This window comes from Octopus bimaculoides, chromosome 20, assembly GCF_001194135.2.
Source record: "Octopus bimaculoides isolate UCB-OBI-ISO-001 chromosome 20, ASM119413v2, whole genome shotgun sequence".
Taxonomy (NCBI): Eukaryota; Metazoa; Mollusca; class Cephalopoda; order Octopoda; family Octopodidae; genus Octopus; species Octopus bimaculoides.
Window position 1 is genome coordinate 42,564,317 of NC_069000.1, and position 11,665 is coordinate 42,575,981.

The window sequence follows — 11,665 nt, forward strand, 5'->3', positions numbered from 1 at the left end:
ATGACCGCCCAGCAGTAACTATTCAGCTGAATAGACGTCAGTGATTGGTTGAAATTACAGAAATACGACAACTTTAACATGGAATAACTTGCGAATTCCTTTTTTTTGTTAAGAAGACTAAGAGTAAAAGATGTTTTATATGACACATTCTACCAGTATCCGAAGTTTCAAAGTGTTTCGTTAAGAAAATACTGGTGCCTCCGTTTTAAAATAGATCCTATATATATATATATATATATGTGTGTGTTTGTGTGTGTGTGTTTGTGTATAGCATGGCCCGTGCCCCAGCATGGCCGCAGTCTAATGACTGAAACAAGTAAAGGTGAAAGAAGGTATGTCTGTGTTACTGGTTGTCTGAAAGATGTAAGGTTTGTGTGTTTTGAGTTAAGAGAAGATTGTTTGTTGTAGGTTGTTGTCTTAGTGGTGGAATGTTGATATTAACTCTTAATTAAATACGTCAAGTAAATAAAACATTTTCCACTTAAAAATTTAGGTTAATTGTTGGTGGAGTGTGTTTAGGATGGCGTTGTGTTTTTAGTTTGGAGTGTGGTGGAGTAAACCTATCAACATTTAACTGAGGGGTTGGTGGTTCAAATCCCTTGCCTTTCAGCTGCCAAATTATATCTTAGTTTCGTGAAGGCACATAGCTTAGTGGTTAAGCTGTTGCACACACAATCACTAGATCATGGGTTCAATTCCCTGAGTGGGCAGCATGTTGCATTCTTGATCAAAACACTCCATTTCGTGTTACTCCAGTCCCCACTTTCAATCAAGGCAGGGAATGTTGGCCTGCTCACCTAGCCAGCAGACTGGCATCAATCGAAGGCTAAAGTGCATTGTGATCAGTGATGTGTAACATCTAATAGCCTGGTCAGTCACATGATCACATGATATCTTAGTCTTAAGATATTGATGATGTAAGCATTAATTTCTAGAATAATATTACAGGGCTGGTATTAGGAACATAAAAGAAGCAGAATATTTTGGCCATATATGTCGTTGTAATGCCCACAAGGATTTTCGAGCGAGATCGTTGTCAGTGCCCCTGGACTGGCTCTTGTGCAGGTGGCACGTAAAATACACCATTTTGAGTGTGGCCATTGCCAGTACCGCCTGACTGGCCTTCGTGCTGGTGGCACGTAAAAGCACCCACTACACTCTCTGAGTGGTTGGCATTAGGAAGGGCATCCAGCTGTAGAAACTCTGCCAAATTAGATTGGAGCCTGGTGTAGCCATCCGGTTGCACCAGTCCTCAGTCAAATCGTCCAACCCATGCTAGCATGGAAAGCGGACGTTAAACGATGATGATGATGATGATTTTTGTTTCCAGAGTGAAATGGAATTCACTGAGGCAGATTTGTTTTTTTTTTTCCATGGCCTAATGCCCTTTCTGCTGAAAATTCTCACCTGTTCCCAACAAGCAAGGTATTTTTTACTCGTGGCTGGACATGTTTCCACACAAGATTGGAAACAAACTACACCACTTATATGACTGTGACACTCATTTACAACTAATGTGCAATGTCAAGACAAAGGCACAAAGAAACACACACAATGGGATTCTTTCAGTTTCCATTTACAAAATCCACTCACAATGCTGTGGTTGATCTGGGGCTGTAGTAGAAAACACTTGACCTAGGTGCCACGCATTGGGACTGAACTCGGTACACCATATTGTTGGGAAGTGTACTTCTTAGCCACGCAACTACACCTGTACCTAGAATATAAATATATGAACCAAACAAATCATTTTACCCTTCTGCCATTGTTTTCCATTTCATTTTCATTTCAATATGTAAAAACTTGGGTTTTTTTTTTTTTGTAAATTTTAAAAGAAATTTTTATTTATTTATTTTACAGGCAGCTGAGAAAACATCAAAACTGACCAGTGAGGAAAGAGATGATGTCCTTGCTCCTTTGATGAAAGAAGGATGGACCCTTGTAAAAGGTAGAGATGCCATCTACAAGGAATTCGTCTTCAAGAACTTCAATCAGGTAATTCATACCCTGTCTGTTTTTCCTTGCAACAGAAACATTTTTTTGATATATCTCAGCCTTGACAGAGAAGATAATGTCAGGAACCCACAGCTGAAAGGGGGTTATGTACCCCCTAATTACAATGTCCAGCTGCATATCGCAAAGACAGTTCTTCAGAAATTCCAAGAATCGAGAAACAAGATTCTATTTTAACCCTTTAACATTCAGATTACCAACGTCGCCTTCCTGGTACTTGTGCCAGTGGCACGCAAAAAGACATTCGAGCGAGACCGTTGCCACTACTGCTGGACTGGATCCTGTGCAGGTGGCACGTAAAATACACCATTTTGAGCATGGCCATTGCCAGTACCACCTGACTGGCCTTTGTGCCGGTTGCACGTAAAAGCACCCACTACATCCTTGGAGTGGTTGGCGTTAGGAAGGGCATCCAGCTGTAGAAACTCTGCCAAATCAGATTGGAGCCTGGTGTAGCCATCTGGTTCACCAGTCCTCAGTCAAATCATCCAACCCATGCTAGCATGGAAAGCGGACGTTAAACGACGATGATGATGATGATGATTGTTTTGAATTAATCCTGGATTATCTCAGTGCTTTTAGGTTTCAATAAGGGGATTATTTATTTTCAGAACGGTGTAGCAGGGGACATGTGAGAGGCTGGTTTCTGGCTGTTTTGAACATAATAAAACAGGTAGAATGTTTGGATTGGATTTCGTTGGTTTAAATGTTAAAGGGATGATGTTGGTTGGTGAGTTTGTTTGAGTAGTTTTCATCACAATGCCTTCCTTTCTGGTTCTTTCTTCAACAGTGTTTCGGTTTCATGACTAGAATTGCTCTAATGGCTGATAAGATGGACCATCACCCAGAGTGGTTTAACGTCTATAATAAGGTAAGTATCTCTGCCTATTTGTCTGTCTGTCTCTCTCACAGTCATGAGATATGAGTTCGATTCCCAGACCGGGCTGTGTATTGCATTCTTGAGCAAGACACTTTATTTCATGTTGCTCCAGTTCACTCAGCTGTAGAAATGAGTTCTGATGTCACTGGTGCCAAGCTGTATCGGCCTTTACCTTTCCCTTGATAACATCAGAGGCATGGAAAGGGAAGGCTGGTATGCATGGGCAACTACTGGTCTTCTATATTGTTTATTTCTTTTGCTTGCTTTAGCCAATTAGATTGTGGCCATGCTGGAGTACTGCACTGAAACTTTTAGTCAAATAAATCAACCCCAGTACTTCTTTTTTAAGCCTGATGCTTATTCTGTCGGTCTCTTTTGCCAAACTGCTAAATTACAGGCTTCTTTCAGTTTCCGTCTACCAAATCCACTCACAAGGCTTTGGTAGGCCCAAGGCTATAGTGGAAGACACTCACCCAAGGTGCCACACAGCAGGACTGAACCTGAAACCATGCGGTTGGGAAGCAAGCTTCTTACCACACAGCCATGCTTGTGACTTTGTGGAAGATTTTGAAATCTTAATTGTTTTATTGTCATGATTTTACAATTGTTTTAAAATTATAATTATGCTTTATCTCTGGATTCCAGGTTCAAATCAAGCTGAGCACTCACGAATTCAATGGTCTTTCTCATCGAGACATTCGTCTGGCGACCTTCATTGAGAAAGCATCTAAATCAGTTTTCGACTAGAACCAGTTGGGAACCGAACCCACCACCTTTTTTCTTTCTTTCTTTGCGAGGTTGTCTACCGCTTGTTGTTCTCACTTAACCTTCATTTTCCACTCACGCCCAACACTTTGGAGTAGTAGGAGTGGTCACCGTGGCACTGGTGGTTGTTGTGCCACACGTTCGCCTCCAGACCCCCCAACCCCACCACACTCCACATCCTATTGGTAAGTCAAAACGTTTCGTAAAATGCCACTCCGCTCCGCCCCTACATTATTTCTCACCTCTCCCCACCCACCCACTACACTTTCTTCTATATCAGGAACCAAAAAAAAAAAAATTAATTTTTGAATATCAAAGATGTTTCTCCATTTTGCAGCACAAAATAGGCAATGATTAACAACAAAAGTTGAATAATATTAACAACAATAATTTCTAACACACACACACACACACATACACGTAATAATAATAATAATAATAATAATAATCTCTTTGTTCCCAGTTGCCAAAAGTCTGTGTGAAAAATAAATGGTTTTGCAGTGGTGGCCAGCACCATTCTGAGAGTCATAGAAATAGCAGCAGCAGCAGCAGTAGTAGTAGTAGAGTGACCAGTTTAAAACATTTGCTCCATGTTTGGTCAGAAGTTGTGAAGACCAGTGTCCACCTCCCACTCGTATATCTATCACACACTGGCCAATAGAAAGTTGTCACATGACTAGTTAGTTCCCTTGTGAATGATCTCCCTTTATTGATCCAAACATCCTTAAATCCACTAACCGACCCTTTTCACTCCCTGGTCGAACAACGTCTGTTTATCTATTCTACAAAGATTCAAGGCTAGCAGTGACTGAGTTTCATTACTGCTGTATAAATCTTCAGATTGGTTGCCATTGTTTACTGGAATACTTTCTTCTATGTTAAACCTGTACTGATTCCATTTCCATCGTGCATAACTGGTGGCCAATCTGATGAATTTCCCATCAGCATTTATACAGAGATGATGAAACTGTCAGCCACTGGTGGATTTTTATACCTTTGTAGTATATATATATAGACATATATTCACTCTCCAAAGCTGTTTTAGTTTTCTATTTCTTCTGTACCATCATTTATTAATGACACTGTATATGTATGTATGTGATGTATATAATGTGATGTATTTATTTTCATGAAGCATTGTCTGATACATACATACATATATACATATATATATATATGAAACCATTGTCTGAGATGTGTGTCTATATATATTTATATGAAACTGTTTTATGAGATGTGCATATATATATATGAAACTGTTGTCTGAGATGTGCATATATATATATATATATGAAATTGTTGTCTGAGATGCGTGTGTATATATATAAAATGGAGAAAAACATAGATTAACCAGAACTTCGATTGGACCACATTTTAAAGCTTGTTTATTGATACAATGCAAAACAACAAAGCTAACACCTGTTTCTAATCCGATTACCAGAATGCAGTCTATACATAAATGCGCTCGACGTATATAGTATCTCTGCACACCAGTGCCTGGAGATAACACAGGAAATGGATGCTGATAGTATATATGGATATTTTATCCCTTAGTTAGTTACTACAACCGCTAATTCTATTTATATATATATATACATATAATTGTTTTGATTATATTTTTATTAAGGTCAAAACAATGCAAGTTATAAAACATGAGCTGATGGTTAGTACTATTACCTGGTATTTCAATCCCCGAAAAGTTGGGGCCTCTTTAGGAAATTTATGGAGCAGAGACATCAGCTATTAACACCATTTCTCTGGAAATTTCCTGAAGAAGGGCTTCTTGCCTTGAAATATTGAAATACCAGGTAACAACACTAATCACTGAACTTGGTTATTAATTGTATAATTAGCATTGTTTTGGCTTAGAAAAATATTTAAAACTTACATAGTGTGTGTATGTATGTATATATATATATATATATATAGTCACAATGAGGATATTTAAACCTCTTATAGGGATATTTTTATCCAAGATACACTGGTTTAATATATTAAATCTTGAAGAGATAATTCTTCAACGGATATAATGTATGGAATATTGTAAAATGCCAAACATTTTTATTGAGTTAGAAAACATAGATTTAATGGATACAAATTAATTTGTTAATTAATCAACGTATAAATGAATTTGTATCTGTTAGATCTCTGTTTTCTAACTCGATAAATATATACTGTACAATATGTGTGTGTATATATAATATACTGTACAATTTGTGAGTGTTTATATAATATACTGTACAATGTGTGTGTGTATATATATATATATATATATATATATATGTTCTATAGCCAAACATACATACATATGCACAATATGCTTACACACAGACACATGAAATGCTTATAAATATATTTGTAAAATGTTTATAAAAATATATATTTATCTATAGATGCAGATATATATATATGTGATGATGATGATAAAATCTTCAAATGAACTTATCACTGACAATCTCACTTTAACAAATGTTATCTTTAATTGGTCAGAAGTCAATCAAACCACTTAACATTTGACCATTTCCCTTTTAATAGATATCTCCCCAAATGTCAGGAATTTCTCAAGCCACTGACCACTCCACTCAAGGCGTGTCCCTCAGTGGTCTAACCTTTGTCTCCTCCTTTAGTACAGGAATATTCTCCATGGGTCAAAGTGTAGTCAGATTTGATCCATTGACCGTTTCTCACATTACATTTATCCCTAGTGGTCAGTGTTTACTGACCATTCACACCAAGCAAAAATACAAAATGCTTCTCCCAGTTATTAGTTGTTATTTTACACAACCATCTAAGTACTGATATATATACATACACATATATATATATATATATGCATATAAACATAAGTATATGTATATATACGTGTGTCTATATATATATACATATATAAATATATATACTTATAAACATATATATATATACATATATATTCCCCTCACACATATATAGTCACCGGAGAAACACTGACCATTCTTAAGATGTTTTAGTTCTGTCCAAAATCCAAATAGCTGTATTTTTAAGGGAATAAAATTCATTGCAAAATAAATAAAGAAATAAAAATAAAATATAATGGATATACAATGGTTTTGTTCTATTTAATTCTGTCTGTGCGTCTCGGTGTTGCGTCCTGCTATTTCCTTGCTCTACCCAAGCTTTGTTTATCTTTCTACAAACATCCGACTTCCACAAGTTCAACCTCAACAGCAACCAGTGTGAAAAGGCCTGCTAATCTGACTTTCATTTGCCTCCTCCAAGAGGTCCCCCCAGTTACATTCCTTCAAATTTTGACACTTTAGAGACATCAGGTTGTTCAAAGATCTGATGTCACTAAAGTGGAAAAAGATTATTTCCTTCAAAACAGAAGTGTGTGTGAGAGAGAGAGAGAGAGAGTGTGTGTGTGTGTGTGCTTTCGTCCATGCCTGTTTGTACTATAGAATTTGGTCAGTACTGAAAGCAATGCCATCTTAATTCCCTTATGGAGAAATATACCTGCTATCCATGATAAACTCACCTTTCTGCCTCTTCTGCCAACAATGCTTGAACAACCAATCAATGAAACCAAATCGTCTTGAATTGCATTTGAAGACAAAACATGGTGGTGCATATGTGCACATATCAACAATTATTAATTTTTTCAACCCTATCTATTACACAGAACAAAATCCTTTTTTCAGTTTCTCATCACAGAGAAATCCTTGCAAGTGGATTTAGCCAAGTTGGTACCGACACACATTTGGTTTTACAGAATTATACGAACTGTAGAGTTAAGAAAACAAAACACAGCTTCAAGTTTGTTGCAAATATTACTTTATATTTTCTTAGAATTAAAAAATATTATCCAATAAAATAGAAAACCCACAGAATAAAAAAAGTAAAATGTACAAAGATAACAAAAAAAAATAATGGTTTCTGATTAAGGCCAGCAATTTTGAGGGGAAGGGGTTTAGTATATTCTATTGGCCTTAGTACTTGACTGGCACTTCATTTAAGCCTTTTGTTACGAACATGTCTGAGACTGGTTCCATGATAGAAACTGTTTTAAAAGAGATCTAAATGAAAACGATCAAACTTATATGTTAATATTCCACACACCAGCTTGACCCTTTAGCACTTACAATGGCCAAAATATTCTGTTTTATCTTTGAATCAGCCAGCTCTGCGCTCTAACACCAACTCATTTTAAAAAATAAACAATCACATTATTGATGAGACAATGCAATGATTAATTCAGATGAATAAACATTACATTTGACAAATTTGAATGTTGAAGGGTTAAACTGGACACATGTGGCCCAAATATTCTATTGCTTTTATGTTCAAACTGGCCGTATCCAGCCTCTCACACCTACCCTACAATACCATTCTAAAAATATACAATCACATCATTGAAATCTCGAAAGTACAAGATAATTAATTCAAAACAATGTGAGTAACTAAGCATTGCATTTGACAATAATTTGAATGCTCCAGGGTTAACGAGGACAATTATTTGAGTAAATTCTTCAATAGTTTAGAAATCAATTGAGGCAAAGGCAGTGTATTTCAACCAAAATATGGTAACAAAAGGGTCAATGGACCCCAGAGGGATGAAAGGCAAATTTGACCTTGTCAGAATTTGAACTCAGAATGTAAAGATATTTTGTTAGATGGTCACTTTTGCTTAATTTCGCTGCCCTCAAATAATTGCTTTTTAACTCATTCATGCCGACCATTTGTTTCAACTGACCCTTAATTTATATGGGTATAAAACAAATACTTGATACAAATTGTAATTTGCGTTTGTTGTTGGCACTCCGTCGCTTACGACGTCGAGGGTTCCAGTTGATCCGATCAACGGAACAGCCTGCTCATGAAATTAACGTGCAAATGGCTGAGCACTCCACAGACACGTGTACCCTTAACGTAGTTCTCGGGGAGATTCAGCGTGACACAGAGTGTGACAAGGCTGGCCCTTTGAAATATGGGTACAACAGAAACAGGAAGAAAGAGTGAGAGAAAGAGTACAGCAGGGTTCGCCACCGCCCCCTGCCGGAGCCTCGTGGAGCTTTTAGGTGTTTTCGCTCAATAAACACTCACAACGTCTGGTCTAGGAGGCGAAACCACGATCCTATGACCGCAAGTCCGCTGTCCTAACCACTGGGCCATTGCGCCTCCACTATAATTTGTGTATGCAGTCTGTATCAAGCGGATTTCAAAGAAATTTGTTCCAGTTGTTATTTAGGTCAAAATAATAAGTATCTGAATTTGCAGGCAATTTCATTCACTAGAAAAAAAGTTTGGCACGAATGGGTTAATTTAGGTCAAGGACAGCAACTTTTATTTTTTTCTTGGTGGGGTGTGTGAGAGATTTGTTGATGATAACATCAGTCCCAGTACGTGACTGGTATTTTATCAACCACATAAGTATGAAAAGCAAACACGACTTCAAGCAGCATTTCAAACTCAGTTATTCATGATAATAATAAATAATAATAATAAATTAATTATATTGTAATAATTGTTTCTAATTTAAACACAAGGTCAGTGTTTTTCAGGGGAAGGATTTAGTTGATATCATTGCCCACCCAACTCACATCCCCACTCTATACAAAAGGTATTTTATTTTATTGACCCTGGAGGGATCAGAGGCTAAATTGATGCCAGTAGGATTTGAACTCAAAGTGTAAAGAATCGGAACAAATACTGCAAAATATTACCCACCCCAACCCGAGGCTCTAATAATTCTGCTAATCTACTATCATTCATAATGATTATTAATTATAACATAATAATAATGGTTTCAAATTTTGGCACAAGGCCAGCAATTTCAGAAGAAGGAGTAAATCGTTTACACTGACCCCAGTACTTGAGTGGGACTTTGTTGGCCCTGGAAGAATGAAAGGCAAAGTTGACTTCAGCGGAGTTTGAACTCCGAACGTAAAAATAGACAAAATGCCGCTAAGCATTTTCCCCAATGTGCTAACGATTCTGCCGTCTTTTTAATGATAATAATAATAATAATAATAATAATAATAAATCTTTCTATTATAGGCACAAGGCCTGAAATTTTGGGAGAAGTAGCTAGTCAGTTACATTGACCCCAGTACACAACTAGTACTTAATTTATCGACCCCGAAAGGATGAAAGGCAAAGTTGACCTTGGCGGAATTTGAACTCAGAAATAAAAATGGACAAATACCGCTAAGCATTTCGCCCAGCGTGCTACTGATTCTGCCAGTTCACCACCTTAATCATAATAATCGTTTCTAATCTAGGCACAAGGCCTGAAATTTTGGGGGAGGGTGCCCAGTCGATTAGATTGACCCAAGTACGCAACTGGTACTTAATTTATCGACCCTGAAAGGTAAAGTCGACCTTGGTGGAATTTGAACCCAGCATGCTAACGATTCTGCTAGCTCACCACCTTATTAATAATAATAATAATAATGACAACTATAATTTGACTAAAAGATAAAAAAATAGTTAATATCACACAGCACTGTTTGTTCTTCCAATTAGCAAAATTATTCTGTAAGGTCAGAGACATTGTAAAGATCTTTCCTTTTCTGATTCGTAAGTGGTATTTGGTCACGCACTTCGTCAACGTAGTCCATATCTGCAAAAATTATACAAAAAAAAAAACATACAGGGAGTGGTATCAGTAGGAGGAGGAGAGGGAGAAACAATAGTAGGAGAGAAAGAAAAGGAGAAACAGCGAAGAGGAGTAGCAACGAAAAGTAAGTCAAGTTAAAAGCGTTTCAAAGGGTGTCACTTACCAAGTTCAGCATATACAATGTCTTCTTCATGCTCAGTGGTTGATATCACTTTACCCCTGTAATGGAATAGATAATATGTATATACATAGTTATTTTTGTGTGCGTGCATCATCATCATCATCATCGTTTAACGTCCGCTTTCCATGCTAGCATGGGTTGGACGATTTGACTGAGGACTGGTGAAACCGGATAATACACACACACATATATAGTTTATTTCTGTATTTGTAATGAAAAAAATATAACAAATTTATTAATCAAATTACTTGGTGATAAGACTGAAGTGAAGCATAAGCAGTGCATGTATTTTTATTGGCAGTATGACCTTCCCAAAATACAGGGTGTTAGAGCTAAACTTTACAGTTATTTATGTCTCCTTTTTTTTCAGGAACAGCTTGATATATTTGTGAACAACCAACAGTGTTGGAGAGCATAACAAAGTTTTAGTGGAGAAAAAGTTGGCTGACATGGAGGGCTGGAAGCCATCTGAATATTGGGGAAGAGCTACTTACTTCTATCATGGTGATTTGCACCAAATATCAAAATGCCACATGCATGTATGTATGTATGAAAAGGTTGCAAGGTGCAATGAAAATTTTAAAAAAATAAAAAAGAAATAAGCGGAAATTTTACTGGTGTGTCAAATAATAAGGCACCAAAAGAGAATGACTCTCCCCAGACACAAAAGTGTATATATATGAGTCATTTAACAACAAATTTGAATATGGACGGGACTTAGAGATGATGTCTTGGTATTTACCTCTTGTTCTTGATTTTTTGTTTGATTTTTTGTTTGTTCTTAAATTTATTTCCCTGAAGATGTGTAAGGCAAATAATATGTTTGACTTAAATTTGACTGTCAAATTTCAATAATAATGGATAGTAGCGTCAAAACTCTCTTTTAAATTTAAAACTTCGGATATATATATATATATATCATTATCATCATCGTTTAACGTCCGCTTTCCATGTCATTGTCGTCATTGTCGTCATTGTTGTTGTCATCACCATCATCATCATCGTTGTCGTCATCATTGTCATCATCACCATCACAATCGTTATCATCATCATCATTGTCATCGAGTCATCTTCATCATCATCATCACCATTTTTATATCTGCTTTTTCCATGTTAGCACAGGTTGGACCAGACTTATTGTGGCTTGTTTCTCTGGCCTCATGTCCCCTTCCATCACTATGTTGTGAAATAAAGTGTCTTGCTCAAGAAGCAGTAAAGCATGTCATTTCCAAAT

The 11,665-nt window shown here is 36.8% G+C and overlaps 2 protein-coding genes across 5 annotated transcripts in view; one reads left to right on the forward strand and one right to left on the reverse strand.

Annotated features, from left to right (window-relative positions):
* LOC106877459 (probable pterin-4-alpha-carbinolamine dehydratase) overlaps window positions 1–6,739 on the forward strand; it is a 29,323-nt gene extending 22,584 nt beyond the window's left edge. For all 3 annotated transcript variants that reach the window (XM_052975142.1, XM_052975143.1, XM_052975144.1), the window contains exons 2-4: window positions 1,861–1,995; window positions 2,804–2,884; window positions 3,539–6,739. In XM_052975142.1, the coding sequence (XP_052831102.1) occupies window positions 1,861–1,995; window positions 2,804–2,884; window positions 3,539–3,640 (318 nt within the window). In that variant the 3' untranslated portion in view covers window positions 3,641–6,739. The remainder of the gene's footprint in view (window positions 1–1,860; window positions 1,996–2,803; window positions 2,885–3,538) is intronic.
* Window positions 6,740–7,442: 703 nt separating this feature from the next.
* The window catches only part of LOC106877461 (omega-amidase NIT2), a 17,971-nt gene continuing 13,748 nt past the window's right edge, over window positions 7,443–11,665 (reverse strand). For both annotated transcript variants that reach the window (XM_014926364.2, XM_014926365.2), the window contains exons 8-9: window positions 10,414–10,469; window positions 7,443–10,253 (exon numbers count right to left, since the gene is read on the reverse strand). In XM_014926364.2, coding sequence (XP_014781850.1) covers window positions 10,162–10,253; window positions 10,414–10,469 — 148 coding nt within the window. In that variant the 3' untranslated portion in view covers window positions 7,443–10,161. The remainder of the gene's footprint in view (window positions 10,254–10,413; window positions 10,470–11,665) is intronic.